The following is a 26457-nucleotide window of genomic DNA, read 5'->3' as shown; positions in this document are numbered from 1 at the left end:
AGGGAGTTCCCGTCGTGGCGCAGTGGTTAACGAATCCGACTAGGAACCATGAGGTTGCGGGTTCGGTCCCTGCCCTTGCTCAGTGGGTTAACGATCCGGCGTTGCCGTGAGCTGTGGTGTAGGTTGCAGACGCAGCTCGGATCCCGCGTTGCTGTGGCTCTGGCGTAGGCCGGTGGCTACAGCTCCGATTCAACCCCTAGCCTGGGAACCTCCATATGCCATGGGAGCGGCCCAAGAAATAGCAACAACAACAAAAAAAAAGACAAAAGACAAAAAAAAAAAAAAAAAAAGAAAGAAAAAAAGTCCATTATCTCATCATGGCAGTCCTTCCAGGAAAGTAGGATAGCCTTTTTTTTTTTTTTTTTTTTTAATGGCCCCACCTGCTACACATGGAAGTTTCCAGGCCAGGGACTGAATCTGAGCGGAAGCTGCAACCTATGCCAGATCCAGGGATCAAACCCAAGCCTCCCCAGCAACCTGAGCTGCTGCAGTCATATTCTTTTTTTTTGCGGCGGGGGGGCCACCCCATGGTGCCAGGGATCATATCAGAGATGCACTTGTGACCTGTGCCACAGCTGAGGCAACACTAGATCCTTAACTCACTGTGCCAGGCCAGGGGTCAAACCTGCAGCCCCGTGCTCCAGAGACACTGCCAATCCCATCGCACCACAGCTGGAACTCCCGCAGTCGGATTTTTAACACACTGCACCATACACAGCCACAACTCCAGGGCAGCCATTTTTGATTCCTATTTTATTGGTAGGAAGACCAAGGCCCATAGTTTAAATAAGCGATGTCCCCAGATGGTTCATGCAGTCAGCCAGTCATTCAGCAGCTATGCACCCAGCAGCCGAGCATGTGCCAGACACTGTTCTTGAGACGAACAAGACAACATCTCACGGAATTTACTTTCTAGCGGAAAAAAGAGTTTCATACCAGCACGGAGTTGAACTCAGGTACCCTGACTCCCAGCCCTGTGCCTCACCATTGCCTCATTCTCACTGCCCAAGACGCTAGAAGGGATTTGAGGCACCCACCCAGAAGCCCAACCTGCATCCATCATGTTTCTCTCAGTTAAACTGGGCAAAGCCAATTGGCATCACTACAGTCCTGCTTTGAACTAAGTCTAAATCTCTAGCCAGAAACCGGCTAGAAGGGATACAGTCTTGAGCGCCCTCTGTAGGAGAGATCGCACAACCCACTCCACCATCCAGACATCAAACACCATTAAATACCCGCCCAGGGAGTTCCCACTGTGCCTCAGTGACAACGAACCTGACTAGTATCCATTAGGACTTGGGTTCAGTCCCTGGCCAGTGGGTTAAGGATTGGGCATTGCCACGAGCTGCGGCATAGGTCACCAACGAGGCTTGGATCTGGTGTTGCTGTGGCTGTGGTGTAAGCCAGCAGCTGCAGCTCCTATTCAACCCCTAGCTTGGGAACTTCCATATGCCATGGGTGCAGCCCTAAAAAACAAAACCTAACTAAAAACCACACCCAGGAACACTGTGCCATCTCAGAGCCTTTTTCTAGCATTTCATCTGCAGCTTAACCTGGCAGTTAGTGGGATAATTTTAGTGTGCTAGTATGTTTTGTTTGACCCTGGTGCCAGTTTTGTTTTGCTTAATTCAGGTGCTTTCTTTGAAAATTAATAAGCCCACTTAAAAATAGCAATATTGGAGTTCCTGTCGTGGTTCAGTGGTTAACGAATCCAACTAGGAGCCATGAGGTTGCGGGTTCAATCCCTGGCCTTGCTCAATGGGTTAAGGATCCGGTGTTGCCATGAGCTGTGGTGTAGGTCACAGATGAGGCTTGGCTCTGGTGTTACTGTAGCTGTAGCATAGCTGTGGCAGCTACAGCTCCAATGAGACCCCTAGCCTGGGAATCCATATGCCACAGGTGCGGCCCTAGAAAAGACAAAAAGACAAAAAAAAAAAGCAATATTCCCCATGGAAATCCAGATTTCCAGCTCATCTTGAAAAAGCCAAGGGCCTGCTAATGCTGTACCTGAATTTTCTCATGCTGTCATCTGGATCTTAGACAAAGCCAGTGTGCTATATAGGTCCCTGCACCCCCAGCCCGGCTGGCATTTCAATGTGACATCTCTGCTATAGATGTCCTCCACCACTGCTGATGGACGTGTCGTTGTGGCTGGCTCTGTGACTCAGTTTACCCGGATGACCACAGCAGAGAGGGACGAAAGCAAACAGTGGGATTTCCTGATTTTTGAAGACGTCACCCCAGCATCCTTATGTTGTGTCATTTTCCTTAATTTTAGCTTGGATTTCATCCAGCTATTTATAGATCGTTCGTATCTTCCTGACAGCCTGTGTTCTTTATGTTTAAGAGGAGGCCCAGACCTGAAGATGCCCTGGCAGTTAGCACAGACTAGTACAGTGTGTTCCGGCCACTCAGCTGGAGAGGCTTGGGTGGAAAAAAAAGACTCATGGCCCTATAGTGTGTTGTGTTCCTACTAAGTGTCCATTGCTCTGCTGAGCCTTTCGCACACAGGATCCAGTCTCATGCTTACAGCCAGTCAGCGCAAAAATAAGAATTATGATTTTTGTTTGTCAAGAGAAGAAAGGGAGTCTTTGGGAACCTAAGTGATTTTCCCAAAGTCACACAGCCGCTAAGTGCTAGGATTTGAACCAAATTCTCTGGCCCCAAAGCCTGTGGAAGCGGGGAGGAGCCGAACAAGATTCCATGAAGGTGGTTACTTAACTAGCCCTGATATTGGGGTGTCCACCGTTAGAGAAGGAAGACCCTTCTTCCCTTCCAGGTAACTTGTAGTGCATGTTTTGTGCAAAGTCGCATCATGAAAAGGGGACCCGCTCTAAGTTGATAGACTTGTGTCTGAATTACATCCACCCTGGTACTGTTGTTTTAGCCTACTCAGTATTTATTCTCTGTCTGCTATTCCAGCCCCTGTGCCAGGAACTGGGTACAACACAGAGGTTAAAATTATACCTGTGCTTTGGAGTTCCACTGCGGCTCAGCGGTAACGAACCCGATTAGTATCCATGAGGACGTGGGTTTAATCCCTGGCCTTGCTCAGTGGGTTAAGGATCTGGCGCTGCCGTGAGTTGTGGTGTAGGTGGCAGATGCAGCTCGAGTCTGCCATTGCTGTGACTCTGGTAGACCAGCGGCTACAGCTCCGATTTCGACCCCTAGCCCAGGAACCTCCATATGCCACAGATCCAGCCCTAAAAAAGACAAAAGAAAATTATATCAATTTTTTAGGTCACACCTCCTGGATTGGAGTTCAGGTCTACTATGTCCTGCCTGTGTTGCATTGGACAAGTGACTTAACCTCTCTGAGCCTGTTCCCTTATCTCTACACTGAAAATATGAATCCACTTAAGAGATTGGTGGATTAAATGAGATGCTGTTTATAAAGCATTCGGCACATCATAAATGCCCAGTGATGGTGACTGTGGTGGTGCTAACAATGTCATTGCCGAGTTAAAAGTTGGACCAAAGTATTGCAGGTGGAAGAAATAAATAGATGACTCATGGGCCAGGGTTGTGCCTTTGGCTGTGTGAGTACATCCTGTCCAGTTGATGTGCATTAGCAGTTGACAAATGGTACCCAAATGGCATAACATGAAGGACAGGATAACGCCTCAGGCTAAGGAGATGCTGCCTGCACCTCCTCTAAAACCCTAAGACCTAAGGTTCTCTGGACAGAATAGCTCCCATGTTCCAACACTCACGTGTGAGCTCTCAGCTGGGATTCTCTCACTTAGATGAATTAAGGACAGCAGTTGAGGGTTAATTTAATGGTAAAGGAACCAATGTGCCATCAGGGGCCGCTGCTTCCTCTTTGTCTGCTGAGGCGTCACCAGCCTCACCCACAAGCCCAGCCACGCCCCTCTTCCCACGTGTCTCCCTCGTGTGCATACTGGGCGGGGCTTAGCTCTAGTTCTGCCCTGATGGTGTGCCAGGAAAGACTCTTTTTGGTAGGAAGTGACAGAAACCCAGCTCAAACTCGCATAAAGGGAAAAGGAAGTTATTGGGTGATGCGACTGGAATATTAGTATCTGACTTCAGACATAACTGAATTAGGCAGCTTTAAATGACATCGTCAGGCCCAGAATATCTCTGTTAATTCATTTTGTTGTTGTTGTTTATTTTGGCCATTTAATTATTTCTTATTATTCCTGGAGAATACAGTGAACACATCACATCAACTAGCCAAGAAGTTCGCTGGCAGAAATCTTTTTTTCTAAATTGAGATATAGGGCCTCCCGTCATGGCTCAGCATGAATGAAACCGACTAGTATCCATGAGGATTCGGGTTCGATCCCTGGCCTTGCTCAGTGGGTTAAGAATCCAGCATTGCCATGAGCTGCGGTGTAGGTCACAGACGCAGCTTGGATCCTGCATTGCTGTGGCTGTGGTGTAGGCCAGCAGCTGCAGCTCCAGTTCGACCCCTCGCCTGGGAACTTCCACATGCTGTGGGAACAACCCTAAAAAGAACCCCCCCAAAAAGGAGGGGTTGAATCAGATGGTTTCCAAATTCCCCCTCATTCTGATGCTCCATCCCTTGGAAAAGACAAAGGCAAGGAGTTAAGAAGAGAGACGGGGAGGGCCGAAAGCAAGCAGTGAGATACAAAAGCCACGGGGTACCTCAGTTTTTAATTCCACGTGGTTCCTAATAGCAGTTTGGACTTTCTGTCCCCACCTCCAGCCTTTAGCAGCCAATTTGGACTTCCAGCTCCTGCTGCTAAGCGATGGCACAAAGGCAAACTAGTATTTTAATAGTTGCCAAATTGGTCCTGACTGTTCCATAATTAAATGAAGGGGCATGTTGTGTTCACTGAATTTCCCTGCTTTCCTCCAAAACGGAGGTAACTAGATACAGTGAAAGACATGTAGCATCATTTCCCCAGATAAGCGCTGCAGGGCCGGCAGAAGCAGGTGTCCCGAATAAGCCGGTCTTGGTGAACATCCCCGGGAACTCGTGGCTTCTGCTCAGGGAGCCTGGGAGACGTTTCCCACATCTCGGCAGCCTGGTCTCAGTGCGGGGACAGGCCCCCTACAGGGAGATGGGAAGGGTCATTCATCCTCCTCCTGTCCTCAAATAGAGTTTCCTCTGGGACTTTTCCCACCTTGGTGGGTCTAAGTTCTCCAAATGGTTCAAGGTCACCAGGGCCCCATCCTAGGACGCAGTGTGGTGTTGGCTAAGAGCATGCACGCTGGGGTCTCAGGGAAAAATGTTACCTCTGGAGTTCCTGTTGCGGCTCTGCAGTAATGCACCTGACTAGGACCCACAAGGATGCGGGGTTCAATCCCTGGCCTTGCTTAGTAGGTTAAGGATTTGGTGTTGCTGTCAACTGTGGTGTAAGTGGCAGACACAGCTCGTATCTGGCGTGGCTGTGGCTGTGGCCAGCAGCTGCTGCTCTGATTTGACCCCTAACCTGGGAACTTCCATATGCCTCAGGTGCGGCCCTAAATGAAAAAAGCAAATAAACGAAAAATGCCAGCTCTGCCATGTGACAGCCAGATAACTTTGACACATGGCTCCTACTGATCATGCCTCCGTGTCTTTATCTTTCTAAGATCTGGACAGAGATGAGGGGATGGTGGAGGATTGAGTATCCTCACTGACCACAGGAAGCGCCAAGTCCAAGAGCATTAACCCATTTTATTTTTTTTTTATTTTTTTTATTTTTTTGTCTTTTTGCTATTTCTTTGGGCCGCTCCCGCGGCATATGGAGGTTCCCAGGCTAGGGGTTGAATCGGAGCTGTAGCCACCGGCCTACGCCAGAGCCACAGCAATGCAGGATCCAAGCCGTGTCTGCAACCTACACCACAGCTCACGGCAACGCCAGATCCTTAACCCACTGAGCAAGGGCAGGGACCGAACCCGCAACCTCATGGTTCCCAGTCAGATTCGTTAACCACTGTGCCACAACGGGAACTCCCCATTAACCCATTTTAGAGATGAGCACCAGGGTGCTTGGAAAGGTGCATGGCCTTGGGCCAGTTTCATCAATCACTGGTCCTTCAGTTTCCTCTTGTGTGAAATGGGAATAATGATAATAAGACCATCCTCATAGAATAGTTGCAAGAATTAAATGAGTGAGGCGTTCCCGTCGTGTCGCAGTGGTTAACAAATCCAACTAAGAACCAAGAGGTTGAGGGTTCGATCCCTGGCTTTGCTCAGCGGGTTAAAGATCTGGCGTTGCTGTGAGCTGTGGTGTAGGTTGCAGACGCGGCTCGGATCCCGCGTTGCTGTGGCTGTGGCGTAGGCCGGTGGCTACAGCTCCAATTCGACCCCTTGAGTGACTGTGGTTTAGCTTTTGGAATAGTTGTGCATATTAAGTTGAAGATGACAACAATGGAAAAAAATCCTGAAGATGATATGTGTCCACGTGATTCACGTGTTAGAAACACGTTCAACAGCTCTTAGAGAAACAGCTAGCGTTTCAAATATAAGAAAGCTAGACCCAGAAGGAAGCTAGGAGGGGTGGTCAGTATAAACCAAGTTTCTCCCCGCCCCAGGTCTGGGACCCGCCTGCTAAAGGCAGCACATCCCCACCTTCTGCCTCCACTGGGTACCAGAATTGGCAGCTAAGCAGTTTCTACAGCTTCTCCTCTCTGACATTGAACCCATCTTCAGGCCCAAATCTCCCTTGATGTATAAACAGGCAACTGTTTAGCCCAAAGTTGGCAAATCCATCGAGAGCCTGGCCAGGAACCTCCTCCAAGCAAATCTGCGTTCAGGAAGCCCTTTGGTGCCAACTTGCTTATCACGAGAAGAGCTCTCTCCCCATCTGTCTTGTAGCACCATGATTGATGGGAGGAGATAATTAATAGCTCGACTCCAGTGGGGAAAGCAGACTGCATTTCCCTCTCGCTTTTCTTCAGCCCAACCAGTGAGTTTATCACTATTTGCATGTTCTCTTTATTTAACCCAATTAGGGCAACCACGTCAAAATAAAGCTTAGCATCACACAGGCACCCACACAAAGCTGTGTACACATACGCTCTGTGGGCTTCCACATGAGGGTTTTTTGTTTTTTGTCTTTTTATGGCAGCACCTGCGGCATATGGAAGTTCCCTGGCTGGGGGTCAAATCGGAGCTACCGCTGCCAACCTATGCCACAGCCGCAGCAATACGGGATCCGAGCCTCATCTTCGACCTACCCCACAGCTCAGAGTAACCCTGGATCCTTAACCCACTGAGCAAAGCCAGGGATCAAAACTGCCTCCTCGTGGATACCAGTGGGATTTGTTTCTGCTGTGCCACAATGGGAACCTCCGCTACATATGTCTTGAGCTCAACTTGAGGACTTTTCTTTTTTCAAAACTGTACATGTTGAAGTTAGACCGAAGACTAGAAGGGGAGTACATGCCCGGGGTCGTCTCTGAGACATGGAGTGTGATTGCTTATTTCCTTTTTTGTTTTCCTTCTGTGTGTCCTGCCTTCTGTGGAGGACCTGCATTACTTTTATAATCAGAAGAGAAAGCGGTAGACAATGGGGTGGTGGGTTTTTTTTGGGTTTTTTTTTTTTTGGTTTTTTTGGTTGGTTGGTTTTGGTTTTGGTTTTTTTTGTTTTTTTTTTTGTTTGTTTGTTTGTTTGTTTTGCTGCCCCTGTAGCATGCAGAAGTTCCTGGGTCAGGGATCAAACCTGAACCACAGTAAAGGTCTCAGCCAGAGCAGTGACAACCCCAGATCCTTAATCCACTGTACCACCAGGGAACTCTAAACATTGTGTTTATATTTGTGTGAAATGTGGAAAATGAGTTAGCCTTCCACAGATCTTTAGACTCTTGGGGGGACAAGCGGATCCGGGCCCTGAGTGCTGTGAAGAGCCTAGGCCATCAAGCTGGGGACCCTTTCTTCCAGGATTTGGGCCCCTGACTCTGCATTTCAACTCAGGCCAGTTTTTTTTTTTTCTATTATTATTATTTTTTTTTTGGTCCTTTTAAGACTGCACTTGTGGCACATAGAGGGTCCCAGGCTGAGGGTCGGATTGGAGCCCTAGCCACCGGCCTACACCACAGCTGCAGCAACACGGGATCCAAGCTGCCTTTTTCGACCACAGCTCACGGCAGCACCAGATCCTTAACTCACTGAGCAAGGCCAGGGGTCGAACCCCCATCCTTGTGGATGCTAGTCAGGTTTGTTACCACTGAGCCACCACAGGAACTCCCCTTTCTTCTGTTCTTGAATGTCAAACCCAGGACAGCCTTCTTCGCCCAGGGCATGTGTAATGACAGAGCTTACACTGTGCCACAGACTGTCCCACATGCCTTACGGATATGGATTCTTTTGATCATCACAGCAACCCCATGATGTCAGTCAGTCATTATCGTACCCATTTTCCAGATGGGAACACTGAGGCTAGAGCGATTAAACAACATGCAGTGTGGACGTGGGGAAACAGACTGGAACCCAGGCATTCTGGCGCCGAAGTCTGTACTCCTAGCCACCGTGCTATACTGATCCCAGTAGTCTGTTCATCGTGGAAGTTTCCTGCCACGTCCAGGCCCCATGTGCTTACGGATGATACATTCCTCCCGCCAGTCGGGTCAGAATCTGCCTCTCTGGTGGCTCATGTCCTCTCGAGTCAGGTAGTGAAGCAGAGCTTCTGCCCGTAGCTCTCGCCCCCACCACCTCAGCCCCTTTTCATTCAGTTGGGCTCCTGGGCACGCTGTCTCTGTCCCTAAAGCTCTTCCCCACAACTCTTCAGATGGTGAGCCAGTCCTTCCATCCTTCTCGGCAGGTGTAAATGCCGCCTCCTCAGCCACGTCTTCCCCAGCGATCTTCCCTAATTCTGTCACTGTCTGTTTATTTTCTGTCATTGCGCTCCGAGTTTTTCTGCATCTAGTTATATATGATCATGTTGTGTAACTCTCTATGCCTTCTCATGTATGAGAGCAGGGTTCTTGTTGTTACTGCTACCACCACAACTGCAGACCTGGCTTAACTAAAATAATGGCTATTGGCGGGGACGAGGTCGTTGGTGGGGGCTTTGGCTTCTGTCCTTGGTGCTGAAATGGCATCTCTTCTCAGAGCCTAGAGGGTCTCTCCTTAGCCCTGCAAGTGCTCTCCATAGGCCAGTCTACGAAATCCCACAAGAGAGAAGAGGAGAGAGAGAATTCTAATTTTCTAGTTTGATGAGGGAAAAATGCTAAGCATCTTGGCGAACATCTATTAAGCACTTAGCAAGTGTGACGCCCTCTCCATATATAGTATAATCTTGTTTAACCCCTGGGAAGCAGGTATTATAATGAAACTGAGCCATCACATGTGCAGGTCACCCACAGTTAGGGGCAGAGCTAGACTCGTACCAAATCTTCTGGCTCCAGAGCCCAAAGCTTGGCCCCTGTGTCACATGGCTCTTCCTGCGAGCCCACTCATACATACTAATTTCATATGTTGTGTTTTCATGCTTTGTTCCACGGCTTTATTTTTAAACTAAAACGCTTAGGTTGTACTTATGCAAAAGAAGTAATCTGGCTCAGAACACTGAGCGGGGAAAGAGAAGATGAGAAGATATTTTTCTAGGCTATGTGACTTTGGGTGACTTTGGATCCTATATCCATTCTGGGTCTCGGCATGTGGGAGTTTTTTGTTTTTTTTTTTTTTTAATCTATAGAATTAGTTATATTAGCTGATTGCTGAGATTCTTTCTTGCTCTTTGGGTGACTTTGGATCCTGTATCCATTCTGGGTCTCAGTGTGTGGGAGGTTTTTTTTAATCTATAGAATTAGTTATATTAGCTGATTGCTGAGATTCTTTCTTGCTCAAATATGCTGTAAAACCTGAGGGGCAGAGTTCTTCCTTTCAGAATTCATTATAGGACAAGACAGTTCTGGAATAATTCCACACTTGATGAATATGCTGAGATCGTAGCCAAGGAATTAAGTGAATTGAGAGACTCCTTCATTGTCAGCTTTTTCTGAGACTGTTCCCGAAGGCTGCCGATAACTTTCTTCCTGACTTCTTTTCCCCTGGGGGAGATTCGAGACCCCTCGCCACCCTCCATCTGATTTCCTTTGATGCTCAGCTGAGTATATTTGGTCCTTGTGACATCCCAGTAGAATCATAGTTAGCTTTGACCTTTGTTCCACATGGTGCCAAGAGAGAAAAAAATATCTCAGGAAGGCAAGCCATCCATCCCTGAGAGACCAGGAGATAAAACTGAATGCAAATGATCCCATATTTGCCCTTAAGTAACCTGTTCTGAAGACAGGAGTCCTTGTGAGGTCCGGGAGGAAGCCTCTTCCAACCAGCAAAATGAGCTGTTTTCTCTCGGTTCACGCATTTCTGGGCCGTGTCTTTTCAAGGAATCAGAAGTCCTCAGACCCTTCCTTTGGGTCCTTTTGGAGGGACGCTGATGAGCTGAGATGAAGCGTGGCAAAGCAGATAATGAAGCGCTAGCATTGGCTCCATCCAGACTTGGATTCAAGTTCAGGCCTCTTAGCTGTGTGACTTTGGAGAAATTACTCAACCCTCCTGTGATTCCGTTCCTTCATCTGCCAAAGGCGTCCAAGAAAATTCCGATCTCCGGGTAACTGACAGCAGCTGCTTCCTGATGGCCTGATAGGCATGGCTGTTACTCTTCCCTTTCTCCACACACTCGATAAATATTTACTGAGCACCAACTGTGTGCCAGGCCCTCACTGTTCCAGGCACTGGGGATACAGCAGCAAACAAAAATAGACAAAAATCTGCCCTCTCAGAGCTTATGTCTGGTAGTAGAAATAGACCATAAACTAAATAAACACCTTGTGTGTTATGTTGGAAAGTGAAAAGTGCTGTGGAGGAAAAAAAAATAATAAAACAATAGGAGGATCAGGGAGGGAGGTTCTCTCTGAAAGAAGAAACTGGTGGTTGGGTCATTGCATCGCCTGGATGAAAAGCGCTTACGTAACACCTTACAGGAACCTCTGTAAACATCAGCCATCACATTTGTGCAGCGGATTTAGGAGGTTGTTGGGAAAGGCATCACAGGGCTCATCCTGCCGGCGAAGAAACTGGCATTCAGAGGAGGGAAGCCAGCCCCACATCCCACAGTCCGTGAAAGCGGAGGCAGGATTGGTACCCTGTCCTCTTCTTCATGTCTGTTCATCTGTGGTACCACCTGTTGAGCCCAGTTCTCCCAGGTCACCAGGTCAACTGGGAACTCAACTGAAGGGGGAACAGCATCATTGGTCCCCTTCTGTGTATCAGGCCCATTGCTGCAAAACTTCCCTCCATCCCTCAGATGAGAGATCCCTGCATCTTTAACCCGGTGAGACAGCCTTGATGAAAAGACTCCCCCAGGTGTTCATGAACTTACCTTGGTTCCCAGCCTTCACCTTCTCAAGTTATGGTAAATCCACAGGGAAGAAAAAAGCCAACACTGTGCAAAGAGCTTATTCTTTGCATCTGCTAGATACCGAGACTCTGGGCTTCTGCCACCCTGTCCCAGTCCAGACTGAAGTTCCTGGTGGCCCTTTCCAAACCCAGGAACTTCTCTGAGACCTGGGCAATCTGTTTTCTCTATTTACTCGTAATTAACCAAAGCCTGCGTTTGCAGCTTATCAGTTGTTGAAGGCAGTAAGTACAGCAGCCCATCTTCCAACCCCGTGAATATTTCATTTTGGAGATTACCGCATAAATATTGTATTGGGATATTGCGGTTTGGAGCATCACATTAAAATTGCAAGACAGTGCTGTTATCCCATCTAATGGAACATGAAATGAAAAGGCTGGTCCATGGAAAGAAAAATTCTGCAAGTCATCCCACCTGTATTTCTTCTCTCTCTCTCTTACTCTCCATTGGTCTTGATTGTCATGTAAGGTTTGATATAACATATCTAAAATTTAAAGATTTAAGTGTGCTTAGGTATACCCACTGGACATTATGGTATAATTGGCACCAGCCAGAGTCAAGGTAGGATTCTCTTTTCCCACACTCAGTGGCTTCCTTCTGTGGACCAGTTAGAGCCAGGTTTAGTGTCAGTGGGCACTGTGGTGAGTATATTAAAAATGCTTCACCAGGTTGCTCCCCAGAGAGAACATGGCTTTGCTAACAAGCTTGGGCTTTGCACTTGGTAAAAATGTGTTAGGGAAATAAGAGGGCCAGCGGTGCTGGCCACCTGGGTCTTCTCGTTGGCTTCTGCCCTTGCGTGTATCCTCAGAAACGATGTCAGCCTTCTCTGGGCTCCCCAGCATTATCTAATGCTTGCCGCACACCCTCTCCCCAGGTATGACAGAGTGACTTAGAGAATGTCACAGCTGGGGAGTTCCCGTTGTGGCTCAGTGGTTAACGATTCTGACTAGCATCCATGAGGATGCAGTTTCGATCCCTGGTCATGCTCAGTGGTTAAAGATCCAGTGTTGCTGTGAGCTGTGGTGTAGGTCGCAGAGGCAGCTCGATCCCACGTTGCTGTGGCTGTGGTATAAATGGGTGACTACATCTCCGATTGGACCCCTAGCCTGGGACCCTCCACATGCATGGGTGCAGCCCTAAAAAGACAAAAGGAAAAAAAAAGAAAAGAATGTCACAGCTGGAGAATACCTTAGAGATTACCTAGCCCAGCATTATTATGACCTGTGGTCTGGATTCGGCCTAGCGATGTGTCTTGTTTAGCCAGAAATCCTTTTTTTTTTTTTTTTAAGGAATTTGAGTGTTTTTCAGAAATTGCATTTTCTTCTTCTTCTTCTTCTTCTTCTTTTTTGCTTTTGAAGGCCACACCCACCGCACATGGAAATTCCCAGGCTCGGGGTCAAATCCGAGCTACAGCTGCTGGCCTACACCACAGCTCACAGCAACGCCAGACCCTTAACCCACTGAGTGAGGCCAGGGATCGAACCCACATCCTCATGGATCCTAATCGGGTTCATTAAGCACTGAGCCATGAAGGGAACGCCAGGAATTGCATTCTCTACTTCTTTGCTGCCTCCACCTGCCCTGTTATCTTATATTCCGCCCACCTCACGCACTTATATTATTTGTCTGACTCCCCATAGGCATTTAATTTTACAACCTAGACCTAGCCCAACTTTTTCAGGTCCCCCTGGCGGAAACTGAGTCAAGGTCGTCACTTTCCAAAACCAACCAGCTGGTTACTGGTAGAGCCCTACTGTGACATAGAAGAAAAGCACACTTAGCGGGATTAAGTCTGTTCATCACTGGCGTGATCAGCCAGAGCTGTTTTTATTACACTGTCATCAGTTTCATTAAGAATTAAATCTGTGGAGTTCTTGTTGTGGCTTAGTAACCATGAGGACTCGGGGGTGATCCCTTGCCTCGCTCAGTGCGTTAAGGATCTGGTGTTGCCTTGAGCTGTGTCACATGAGCTGTGTCACAGACACGGCTCAGATCTGGTATTGCTGTGGCTGTGGTGTAGGCCGACAGCTGCAGCTCCAACTCAACACCTTGGAACTTCTACATGCCGCGGGTGTGGCCCTAAAAAGACCCCCTCCCCAAAAGAATTGTATCTGTTACCACCTCAGGCTCAATGAGTGACCGGTGTCTAGGGGCAGGTCCTCTACGCAGAAGAAAGTGCTGGGGATGTGGGTTTATCTGTGAGGTTTCGGGCAATTCCCTCCAGGGCATTTGTGGGAGACCCAGTGGGAGGGATTCATTCTAGAATTCAGCATCATCAGCAGGGCTTGACTCGCTCTAGCTTCTCTATCCTGACGTCTGGTCACTACAATAGACCTTTCTGGAGCAGCTGTCCCAAGCCCTGTAAGGTAGGCGGAAAGGAGGAAGCTGGGGTTTGTTCCCGTGAGCACATCTACCTGGAAGGAGAGAGGTAACTAATGTGAAGACAGACATGAGGTTTGTCATGGAGGCCCAAAGACCCCTAGACACACAGTGGGTGATGCAGCCTGGCCTAGCGGAAGAGGTAGCTTTAATGTGTAACCTGCTCTCTCGGGAGCCTACGAACATTATGATTACCCATCATAGTAATAAAGTTGGATGCATCCGGAAATGTATTAGTCAGGACTTTTTCAGTTGCCAGTGGCAGAATCCCATCTCAAAATGCCTAAAGCACATTACTGGCAAGTCTGGTGGTGAGTCTGGGGCAGCGTGATCCAGGGTTTCAAACAAAGTCATCAAGGCTTTGTCCGTCTGTCACTCCCTCTCTACCACCCTCCCTCTCTCCCTCTCTCTTTTCTTCTGTGTTACCTTCATGATCACACAACCGCTATACTCATGGTGACAGAATGGCTGCCAGCAACCCTCAGCTTATGGTCTCCCAGACAAAAGTCCCCTAGAAAAGCCCTCATTCCTAGTATTTCCAGCAAAAATCCAGAATTTGGTTATATCTATATAAAACAATCCAGATCCAGTTATATATATAAATCCAGTTTATATATATATACACATATATATAACCCATATATATAAAAGACATCTGTATATCTATATATAGAATCCAGTTTATATGCATAAAACAGAATCACTTTGCTGTACCCCTGAAACTAACACAATATTGTAAATCAACTATACTGCAATTAATTAATCAATATTTATTTATTTATTTATTTTTAGGGCTGCACCTGCAGCATATGGAAGTTTCCAGGCAAGGGGTCAAATCAGAGCTACAGCTGCTGGCTACAGCCACAGCCACAGTGACGTGGAATGCGAGCCACATCTGCGACCTACACCACAGCTCAGGGCAATGCCGGATTATAAACCCCCTGAGCAAGGCCAAGGTTCAAAACCGTGTCCTCATGGATACTAGTCGGTTTCGTTACCACCGAGCCACAACGGGAACAACAATTCATTTTTAAAAACAAATGTAAGAAATAAAAGCATTATTCTGAATTGAAGGTCCATAGGCTGTATTCCCTAAACTGCCAAGGAGTCCTTGGCATGAAAAGGAGATTTCAAAAGTTCTCCAAAGAGGAAGCAGATGATGCAGATGATCATTGTCACCTAACTGCACGGAGCAGGTCTCCTAAGCCCTCTAAGCTGCTCGCTCCTCATCTGTAAAGTGGACAGAATAACAGGACCTGCCTCACAGGGTTACAGAGACCAGCCTCACTTGTGAACATCAAGTGAGAAGCCACACACAGAGCCCCAAGCTCAGTACCTAGCACACAGTAGGTGCTCAATAAATGTCTTTACTGCCAAGATCGTGCCATTTCATCTGGCCTCTGGGTGGCGCTCTTTGTCTTACCCAGGTTCATCCGGAAACAGGGCCTGGACCGGCTCTTCCTGGAGTGTGACGCCCACATGTGGCGCCTGGGGGACCGGCGGATCCCAGAGGGCATTGCGGTGGATGGCGGCTCGGATTGGTTCCTGCTAAACCGGAAGTTTGTAGAGTATGTGACATTCTCTACCGACGATCTGGTGACGAAAATGAAGCAGTTCTACTCGTACACCCTGCTTCCTGCCGAGGTGAGTATCCAGGGCGGAAAAGAAAATTCCCTGAGAAAGGTAGGGGCTGGCTCTTTGGAGCAAAGTGGATGCTGAATCTTTGCTGCACTTTAGGCAAAGCCATGCGAGGTTCAACACATGGCCTCTAAACATCCAGCGGAAGATGGGGAGCTGTATTGGCTACCTTGACCTTGCTGTTGCTGCAGGGCCCCTGGTCCCCTCCTTCCCATGGAGGCCGGGTGGAGTAGATGCAGTGTCGCCGCCAGCAGTCTGTGCTGTGACTTTAAAGGCGCAGAGTAGAAAAGGCAGTTCTTCCTCAAGACCCTTGGCGCTCACGGGTCATAAAATCATCACAATATACTGGTTGTGTTAGAACAAGACACTTTCGTGCCATTTTTCCAAAAAACCATTCTTTAAAAAAATATAAAGTTCTCAGACCTGCAATGGGGTTGGTTCCCCACCCCCAGCGTTGTGCCGTGTGTAACCCCCACACCTGTATATGCTGCTGACTGTTTCGGGGAGCACCCACATCCGTTTTGACAGATCCTCCGCAATCACCAATCCTGTCGTTTTCAACATCAAGAATCCTTTTTCTGGGAGTTCCCATTTGTGGCTCAGCAGGTTAAGAACCCAATATAGTGTCTGTGAGGATGCAGGTTGGATCCCTGGCTGGGCTCAGTGGGTTAAGGATCTGGCATTGCCATGAGCTGTGGCGTAGGTCACAGATGCAGCTTAGAACCGGTGTTGCCTTGGCTGTGGTGTAGGCCAGCAGCAGCTGCAGCTCTGGTTCGACCCCTGGCCTGGGAACTTCCCTATGCTGCAGCTGCAGCCCAAGAAAGAAAAGGAAAAAAAAAAATCTCTTTTCTGATTTTGAATGGTATTCTGTCATTTCTGTCATTCCCTGAGAGACAGACAGCCAATAGTGTTGGTCTCATCTGTCACAGCAGAAATTCCGGTGATCCCAAAGACAGACAGCCAGGGCTCCTGTTGGATTTGCACTAGCCCCCTGTGTTGACAGCCACAGCTGCCAAATGCTTGGGACTCAGCATTCCCTGTTGGCTTTTGGAAGTATTTGGAAAGCTCTGGGAAGTGTGTCACCACTTTTCAGATCCCAGGGGGGGAAGCTGTCCCAGTTCAGGACAGTAGAATGGATGGACGGCTCGTAGTTCTGGAGGCTAGATGTTCTCACACAGGGTGCCAGCCAGGGCAGCTCTTCCGGGTCACAGACTGTCACCTGACAGTTCTCGCTGTGTCCTCACATGGCGCAAGGGGTGAGGGAGCTCTCTGGGGTCCTTTTTATTAGGGCATTAATTTCATCCACTTGAGGACCCCACCCCCATGACCTAATCACCTCCCAAAGGCCCTACCTCCTAACACTGTCACATTGGGGGTTAAGATTTCAACCTGTGGGTCTTAGGGGGACCCAAACCTACATAAAAGTCCTACTGTGTAAGAAGGCAGGCTGTTCTAACATAGCCCCAGCCCGGTATGGAAATGGGCATGGACCCAGTGCTGCAGTGTTGGCCGAGACCTGCCAGCAGCCTTCTTTTTTTGAATATTTATTTTTATTAGAGTATAGTTGATTGACAGTGTTGTGTCAATTCCTGCTGTACAGCAGAAGGACCCAGCCCTGCATGTATATGTGCGTTCTTACTCTCATACTGTCTTCCATCATGTTCTGTCCCAAGAGACTGGATACAGTTGCTGTGGGACCTCACTGCTTATCCATTCTAAACGGAATAGTTTGCATCTTCTAACCCAAACTCCCTGTCCATCCCACTCCCGCCCCACTCCCCCTTGGCAACCACAGGTCTGTTCTCTATGACTATGAGTCTGTTTCTGCTCAGTAGATAGGTTCCCTTGTGCCATATTGTGATTCCACGTATAAGTGAGATCCTATGGTATTTGTCTTTCTCTTTCTGACTGGCTTCACTTGGTATGAGAATCTCTGGTTGCATCCATGTTGCTGCAGATGCCATCATGTTCTTTTTTAGGGCCAAGTAGTCGTCCACTGTGTATATCTACCACATCTTTTTTTTCTTTTTTCCTAGTTTTATTTATTTATTTTTTTGTTGTTTCCCATCCCAAACCCCCAGCGCATCCCCCCCATGGGTACCACATCATCTTAATCCATTCATCTGTCGCTGGACATTTAGGTTGTTTCCATATCTTGGCTGTTGTGAATAGCGCTGCAGTGAACATAGGGGTTCATGTATCTTTTTGAATGAAAATTTTATCCAGATATATGCCCAGGAGGGGGATTGCTGGATCACAGGGTAGTTCGATGTTTCATTTTCTGAGGAACCGCCTTCCTATTTTCTTACCAGACGTGGGGCTGAGAGATTCTAGATTAGCTCCCTGACCCCCGGGTCACTGTCACCCTGATTTCCGACATCAGAAAACTCCAGAGCTAATTCTGTTTCTGTTGAGCCCTCCTGCGAATAGCCCCGTGTTCCCGGCTCTGCCCCATCTCTGGACCGCTCAGGTTGTGTGTTTCCAGGTCGGACAAGACTGCATCTCATCTGATGGTTTCCACATCCCTCCCTGACATCTGCAGCAGAGCCAAGCTGACTGCCCATGTCACCCCCGAGGGAGGAGGGGCGTGTCCTCGCTGCGCCAGGTTTTGCTATTCTGTACACATGTTAAGTAATCAGCGTTTAATCCTGTTTCAGCGAAAATCACCTTTTCTCTCGGTTCCGATGACCTCCTCATCCATGGTCTTGCAGGGAATTTCTGTATCATTATGAAAGGACTCAGGGCAGTCGGTTACTCAGTACTTTGCTCCAATGCTTGATGGAGAGAATACGTGCCTCCGTGGGCTTGTAGACAATTCAGGCTTAAAATACAAGTTCTCCGGCATGTCACTTAGCATCACAAGGGCAACTGGGGGTGTGGGTGGAGCCTCATTCTGCCCACTCGCCCACTGCGAAGAGATTAGGGCTGTTTTAATTGAGATGCCCATCCCGATGCTGCTGTCTGTCCCCCCCCCCAACCCCCACCATGCACTTTACACGCCAGCATCCCTGTCAGATTCCACCCTCCATTCTGGCATCTCTGCCCTGCCCTCCTTTCTCCCAGACCTCCCCCAGGGCACCAGTTGAGCAGAAATCTGAAGGCTGGACCATCAATTTGTAACAAGCAAATGGCTTTCCCCAGGAGGCAGCGAGCAGGGCAGGACACATCTGCTTGGTATCTGGGGTTGTTATGAAACAGTGTCCAAAAAGAAGTCAGTCGGTCTGTCTCTGTCTCTGTCTGATGTCTCGCCCTCTTGCCCTCCTTCTCTCCCCTCCTGCCTGCCCCCCGACCCCATCTCTCTCCGTCTCTTTCCCTCTCTCTCCCCCCACTTTCCTTCTCTCTCCCCTGCCCTCCCCCATCTCTGTCTCTTTCAGCAGCTCTGACCACGTCTCCTCTCTGGTCTCTCTTTTCACTCTCAACATTGCCTCCTTCTCAGAGTCCTAGAGCAGTTCGGCCAGGAGTCTCAGGAGCAGGGAGAAGTGATGGTTCAGCACCTGGTTCAGCACCACGGACAGTAGGGAGCCCCCTTCCCCGGCCCCATCCCTACCCAGTTCCCTCCCGTGTTGTAGTGTCTGCTCCAGTGACTGAGGCAGGAGGGCATCCAGGATTCTGGCCTCCCTCTCCCAGGGGCGAAATTCCAGAACTTCCGTCTTTGTTCTCAAGATATCTCCCACCTGAATCCCCGTGGTGTCAGGTCTGGCTGTTTGCAAAAATCAGGAGCCGTTTGGGCCCCGGGTGTCCTAGGAAATTGTCGTGATGTTTTTCTCTGGTCCCCTCGTGTTGATGTACCCGAGGGACTTTCTCTGCTGAGCAGACAGAGGATGTCCTGGGCCATAAGAGGTGTCTTGAAATCAGCTTCTAGGCTGCTGCTGGGGAGAGACAATTTAGAAACACTCAGAGCAGTGACTTCTAAGTGGAATTAAGTCACCCTGTGCAGAGCCTCCAGGATACCCTGTGTTGGCCTGGGCTCGCGTTGACCCCATTCGCAGAGAGAATAGCTGCATCTCCAAGAGGGTCTTTCAGAGTCAGGGGGTGCCCAGGAAGGACCTCCCCCACCCCAGCCCATCGGAAGGAGCCGGATGAGATCTCAGGAGGGGTCCCTCTCTCCCCCGCAGTCCTTCTTCCACACAGTCCTGGAGAACAGCCCCCACTGCGACAGCATGGTGGACAACAACCTGCGTATCACCAACTGGAACCGCAAGCTGGGCTGCAAGTGCCAGTACAAGCACATTGTGGACTGGTGCGGCTGCTCGCCCAACGACTTCAAGCCGCAGGACTTCCACCGCTTCCAGGTGAGCCACCCGCACTGCCTGCCTGGCCACGCCTTCCCGCCAGCGTCTGCAGGGGTCTGAGGCAGCCCCTGCAGGTCCCTGGACCCCATGGGTTGCAATCTCAGCTGTGGACGATGCTCCTAAGAGCATCTGCAGTCGCCAGCATTCACTGATCATCATCACTGTGCACAGGGCCTGTATTGACTCATCAGCCCCACAACAGCCATGGAAGCTGGATAGATAGATAGATAGATAGATAGATAGATAGATAGATAGATAGATATTCCATTTTAGAGATAGGAAAACTGAAGCCCAGAGAGATCAAAACCTTGTTCAAGTTCGCATAGTTCAACATATCTTTTTCTGTCTTTTTTTTTTTTAGGGCCACACCCTTGGCATATGGAGGTTTCCAGCTTAGGGGTCTAATCAGAGCTGAAGCTGCCAGCCTGCAGTATAGCCACAGCACCGTGTGCTCCAAGCCACATCTTCGACCTACACCACAGCTCACGGCAACACCGGACCCTTAACCCACGGGGCGAGGCCAGGGATGGCACCCACGTCCTCATGGATCCTAGTTGGGTTCATTAACTGCTGAGCCATGACAGGAACTCCTCAGCATGTCTTTTTCTAAAGGCCATGCTCGTGTCCATTTCTCTACTGCCTTTCCATCAGAATCCCCTGAAATATTTGTTAAAAATATATTTCTGGGGACAAACTGGATTATATTTAGGACAGAGTTTCTGAACCTCAGCGCTCTTAATGTGGCTGCTGCATAACGTCTGCCCCCCAGACGCCAGTAGCACCTCCCCCTTTCACGACCATCAGCAGTGTCTCCAGATGCAGCCTAATGTCCCCCAGGGCATCTGGTAGCACCTCCATTTATGGGAACCAGAAACGCCTTCAGACAACGCCAAACATCCACTGGGGACAGTCCTCCCCAGTTGAGAGCTCCTGATCTCCAGCGAGGTCCAGGCATCTTTATTTTTAATAGATTACATTTTGGGAAGTTCCGAGGAGCAGCCAGCTTTGGAAACCACCAGGCTCTGTGAACTTAAAGGAGTAACAAGGCAGAAAGGTTGTTGCCTTCACGGTTTCTCCGCAGGGCTCAGCCGTTCGCAGTTCTGGGGAGAGCAGAGGCAGGAGGGTGGGAAATGCTCTGTCCTGAGCCCCAAGGGTGCCCTGGGCTCCAGACCTGCTCACCTTGGCCCTCTCATCCCATCCTGCTAAGCAGGCCTCCCGCTCCCTCCGCCTGAGTTCTTCCTCCTCTCCCCTCACCACGCCCGACCCCTGTGGCCGAGAGCACAGACACAGGGCTCCAAAGGGGTTAAACAGATCACTCTGAGATCACGAGAGCCGCCACTCAGGGAAGGTAGGCTGCTTCCCAAACCGCTAAATGCAGGGTGGGGCGGAGACAGCAGCGCCAGGCTGAACACCCAATCCGGGGTACCCCCCGCTGCCTCATCCTGGTTCGTAACTGAAACATCAGGGGAAAACATGGGGCCGCCCCCGTGGAGCTTCCAGCCTCTTAACCTGGCACCTTGGAGTGTGGTCCACAGACCTGCTGCATCAGCATCACCAGGACACTTATTAGAAATGCAGAGTCTCTGCCCATCCCCTGAGTCAGAATCTCCATACAAGATCCCCAGACCCCTGGGAGGCACAGGGCAGGGGTCTGCTCTGTCCCAGGCCACAGGCTGGGCCCTTTGTGGGCACTGGCTTCCCTGGGTAGAAACAGTCTCCATTGCGCAGGTGGGGAAACTGAGGCCCAGAGGGGAGGAGCCACTTGTCCACGAACCCGAGGCTGGTGGAGCAGAAGATCCCACTGGGTGTTGCCAGGTCCAGACCTTAGCTTCTTCTGCCAGACCCCACTGCCATCCTGGTTTTGTGCCCGCTCAGGTGCAGAATACCCAGCAGGTCTTGTCGTCCCTCAAGCCTCCCACCTAAATTTGGCCTCCTTAAGCAGTTACTGCAAAGAGTATTTTTTAAGCCTGTTTACAGTGGCAGATTGAGAGCTCCCCAGGGGCCTCCTCAAACCCATGTTAATTGAGGCATGAACTTGGGTGACATTTCAGCTCCATTGTCTACACGGAAAGAATCCGCTGAGCAGAAAAGAGGGTGGCAAGGGGAGTGTTTGACCTAGTCAAAAGGCGCGGGGTGAGGGGTGGGGGGAGAATTTCCACTTTCTTTGAGGACCAGCCGTCACCCTCATTGCCAAGGGCCTTCATCGTTCAGAGCGAGGAGCCGGGGCGATGCTTGGGTGCTCTGCCCCTCTTGGCCACTATTTTGCAGTAGCAGCAGCACGTGGGTGCCAGCCCCAGCATCCTGGGGTCCTCGTGGGCTCTGATAAAGATGAGCTAACACAGAAATCCCATCACGTGCTCAAGCACTTTAATTCACCACGTCTGCCTGTATGGAACTCGGAGTTCTTGTTGAAAGAACTCTGAGGAAGAGAACGATAAATATAGAAGCATGCCCTTTTAGGAGCTCCCGCTATGATCAGAGACTCTCGGGCGAAGAAAGGGAGGCCTCCCTGCTGCTAAGTCTGGTTCTCTGCCCCCCGAGAAAATGAAGACTTAGAAGCTCCTGATAGCAGGCTGGAGGGCGTACCGATAATAGCCTTGGAAGAAAAGCGGCTAACACTGTGTGCTAAGTACCCCTAGTATTATACCCATTTTAAGGATGGGGAAACTGAGGCCCTGGGTGACTTGTCCAGACACAACTAGAAAGATGCAGGGTGAGGACTGGCCAGGGATTGACCCAGAGCCGTTGCAGAGACAATGCTGAGTAATTACACTCTGAGCCACAGGGAGTTTGAGAGGGAGGGTTGGACCTACGCAGCCTGGCTCTTTTCCGTGCTGACCCCACCACCGAGAGTGAGGGGCCCTCCGTTTGTAAAGCAGAGAGCAAATGGGATCCTCTGGATACCACCAAGTGTTTTTGTAACCGAGGCTTAAAGGTCACTCAGCGAGCTGTTTGATCCTGGGATGAGGCAGTAGAAAGAGCTTGGGCTTGGGAGTCAGCGGCGCTGAGCTGGAATCTTAGGACGGTGTGAGCTTGTGCATATCACGTCCCGTCTCTGAGCTCAGTTTCCTCATCTGTAAAATGGGAACCAGAACACTTGCTTTGCAGAGTTGTTAGGAGGATGCGAGGTCATGACAAGACACAGTGCCCTGTGTATAGTACGTGCTCCATAGTTTTTATTATCATTATTCTTGTTCTTAATCCACTGCAGTGAGAACCATGCTAGACCCAAATTAAGGTCGATAATTACACTCCATCATAGGCTTCTGGGCGGAGGGGGCTGTGTTTTCATTGTTTCTGTAGTCCTAGACCAAAGATCAGCAGACTACAACCCCTGGGCCAGATCCAGGCCCCCTCCTTGTTTTTGTAAATAACATGTTTTTGGAGCACAACCACGGGCCCGTTCATTGCCTGTTTTGTCTACAGCTGCTTTCACACCAGGACAGCAGAGTTGAGTAGTTGCAAAGCTGGAAATAGTTATTATGTGGACTTTTACTGAAAAGGTTTATTGATCTCTGCCCCAGGACATAGTTTTAGACCTGGTAGATACCAAGTGTGTCGTATTTTATTTCTCTAATCCTTGACCCTGGATCTTAATCCTGGCTCTCTCATTACCTTGCTATGTGACCTTAGGTAAGTCCCTTTCCCTCTCTGGGACTCAGTCTCCTTGAAAACTTGGTTTATGTACATGGTCCTCAAAGACTGCCATGTAGTCCCCGGGGAAGCTTTGTTTGGATACAGATTCCTGAACCTCATCTCCAGAGATGTCGACTCAGGAGGTCTGGAGAAGGACTCCAGAATCTGAATTTTTTTTAAACTGTTCAGGTGGTGCTGATATGCAGCCAGCTCAGGGGTCTCACACCATCCTCAAACTCTAGGGAGCAAATGTATCACCTTCAAAGCCTGTTACGTGTATAGCTTTCTAAGCCCCCCCACCCCCGAGATTCCGATCAATAAATTCAGGCTGTCCCGTGTAAGTCTGTAAGTCAGCTGCAATGCCTGGGAGGCAATAGAGAGTGGTGGGGACTGTGGTGGGCCCCCGTCTAAGGGGCAAGTGCTGTTCCGCCTTAACTAGTTGTTACCATGTAGGAACATAGGTCTGTGGCTGCCGGATCATTTCTGTTTAAAGGGAAGCTAAAAATTGCCTCTGTGAACTCTTTTGCCTTTTAAATGTTGCCAGCTAATTCATTTTTAAAACATTCTTCTGGACAACTGAAATCTATCCATAGGCTATATTTGCCCTAGACCTCCAGTTAAACGATTTCTGAGATCCATCCCAGCTCTAAACATCTAGGGCATAATTCATCTCACAGATATTTAAATGATGCCTACCACGTGTCTGCCATTACTTTAAACGCCTTTCAACTGTTAACTCGTTCAATCCTAATATCCTCTCTGCAAATGAGGAAACTGAGAAACTGAGGAGGCAGGGAGTGTCAGAGCCGGAATCTGGATCCAAGCAGGCGGGCTGCAGAGTTTGGTCTGTAAACCCCCCACCCACCCCGCCATCGCCACGTGCTGACTCTGCTCTTTTTCTCTCCTGAGCACAGCAGACAGCCCGGCCCACCTTCTTTGCCCGCAAGTTCGAAGCGGTGGTGAATCAGGAAATCATCGGGCAGCTGGACTATTACCTGTACGGGAACTACCCGGCGGGCACCCCGGGCCTGCGCTCCTACTGGGAGAACGTCTACGATGAGCCGGACGGCATCCACAGCCTGAGCGACGTGATGCTGACCTTGTACCATTCTTTCGCCCGCCTGGGCCTCCGCCGAGCCGAGGCGTCGCTGCACGCAGAGGGGGACAATAGCTGCAGGTGAGCTGGGGCCTGGCAAGGTGGGGACCAGCGGGGGGGGCCTCCCTCCCCTCTCAGAGCCGCAGCTCCGCTCCATGCTTCTCCCTGGAAATCAGCCACACAGACCTGCCAGCTTGAGGAGCATCTCCAGCCTAAGCCATCAGCACCCTTTTGCCTTTTCAGCACAGCCCATCAGCATTTCCCTGATTATTTCCTTCCAGTGGACTCACTCTTTATGCTAAATATGTATGTTTCCCACGCCACCGTATTAGATAGTCATGTTTGTCTTAAATAGAAAAGTAGCTGTGGCCTTCGGTACTGGCGCAGTGGAAATGAATCCGACTAGGAACCATGAGGATGCGGGTTCGATCCCTGGCCTCGCTCAGTGGGTTAAGGATCCAGCATTGCTGTGAGCTGTGCTGTAGGTCGCAGATGCGGCTGGGATCCCACACGGCTGTGGCGTCAACCGGCGGCCACAGCTCTATTCGACTCCTGGCCTGGGAACCCCCATGTGCCGCAGGTGCAGCCCTAAAAAGACAAAAAAAAAAAAAAAAAAAAAAAAAAAGAAAGAAAAAGAAAAGAAAGTAGCTGTGAAATACAGAATTTCTTTTCACTTTTTACTGTGGAAAATACCAAACATATACCAAATAGAAAAGTGTAACCCCATCTCCCACCATGAGCCCTAGCAGTTACCACCTCCGGGCCTTGGCGGTTTCATCCTCGCCTTCACCCACTTTCCCCTCCTCCCAGATCAGTTTGATCGGCGCAGACCCCATAAATATTTTATGTATCGCTGAAAAAAGTGACTCCTTTTTTAAACAGAACCACGCTCTCATTGTCACAAAACCCAGACATCATTGATAGGCAGAACTCTGACTTAAAGCATTCAGGTACCCCCTTAGCATCATCTGACCTACCACTAATGGGTACCCGTTGACACTTCAGGAGAGAATGTTCTAGAACATATGGAAAGAAGAGGGAAGGTGGGAAAACGATTCAACATACTGGCCTCCTCTGCCGCTTTTCCCTAAGCCAACCAGCCCTTTGCATTTTGCGAGCCTTCTCTCCCCTTCTCCAGCAACGTGCTTTGCAGAAATTTCCATAATTGCGGCAAGAGTTCGATGTCCTGTTTCTTTCGCTTGGCATTACAATACCAGCCCCCTTCTTCTCTCCTTGCCGCTCTGCAGCTTCCGTGTGGATCATGACCCTTTCTAATGCCGCTAGTATTTCCAGGAGGAGAAATTCCAGAGCTGGCTTACTCCAGCCCTTCCCTGTTGCTCTTGTCAGTGATGGGCCATTGAAAATGATGCTCTGATGAATATCTTTTTGCGGAAAGCCTCTTTTTCCCTCCGTTCTCGTTTCTGATTATTTCCTGAGGATGGATTCCTGGAAGTGTCTCTAATCACTCTTCTTCTCTTTCTTATTCTCCCTCTGCCCCCTCCTCCCGCCTTCCTCTTTAAACAACAAAGAAAAGAAAAAGTTTATTAACACGGGTCTCTCTCCAGTGAGGCTCCCCCCCTCGCCACTTGTGTCCTCCTTTGCCTCCTCTTCCCTCTTCTCAGAAACAGAGGAAGGAGAGGAAAGGGATTATTTTGTTCCCTAAAGCTCTGAAAACATAGGAGATTGTCCTGCCTGGGCCCCGTGCACACCAGCTGGGTTTCCCCGGGGCTGCAGCAACACTCCGTGTCCCCTCCTGGCCACAGGAGGTTTTGACCCAGTTTAAAGGGAGACCAGTGTGGGTTAGGAACTCAGGACCTGCCATTTGAACTCCACTCTAGTTACCAGCTATTGACCTTGAACAAGGCAGTAACCTCCCGGAGCCTCAGTCTCCTCATCTGTAAAATGGGAATAATAATAAGCTTTGCAGAGTAAGGTGTTTTGAGGTTTTAAAGGGACTGCTAATCCTGGGAAGTTCCCATTGTGGGTCAAAAGTAAGGAGCCCGAATAGTATCCATGGGGGCGCAGGTTCAATCCCTGGCCCCCCTCAGGGGTTAAGGATATGGCATTGCCATGAGCTGTGGTG

General features: G+C 49.4%; 1 protein-coding gene across 3 annotated transcripts in view; it reads left to right on the top strand.

Moving 5' to 3' along the window:
* Positions 1 to 26457, top strand: part of XYLT1 (xylosyltransferase 1) — a 334192-nt gene that overhangs the window by 283997 nt on the left and 23738 nt on the right. For all 3 annotated transcript variants that reach the window (XM_021086555.1, XM_021086556.1, XM_021086557.1), the window contains exons 7-9: positions 15140 to 15356; positions 19466 to 19642; positions 24193 to 24455. In XM_021086555.1, the coding sequence (XP_020942214.1) occupies positions 15140 to 15356; positions 19466 to 19642; positions 24193 to 24455 (657 nt within the window). The remainder of the gene's footprint in view (positions 1 to 15139; positions 15357 to 19465; positions 19643 to 24192; positions 24456 to 26457) is intronic.

Source organism: Sus scrofa, chromosome 3 (genome assembly GCF_000003025.6).
Source record: "Sus scrofa isolate TJ Tabasco breed Duroc chromosome 3, Sscrofa11.1, whole genome shotgun sequence".
Classification (NCBI taxonomy): Eukaryota; Metazoa; Chordata; class Mammalia; order Artiodactyla; family Suidae; genus Sus; species Sus scrofa.
The sequence above is the reverse complement of the archived record's forward strand: the minus strand, read 5'-3'. Positions and strand labels throughout refer to the sequence as shown.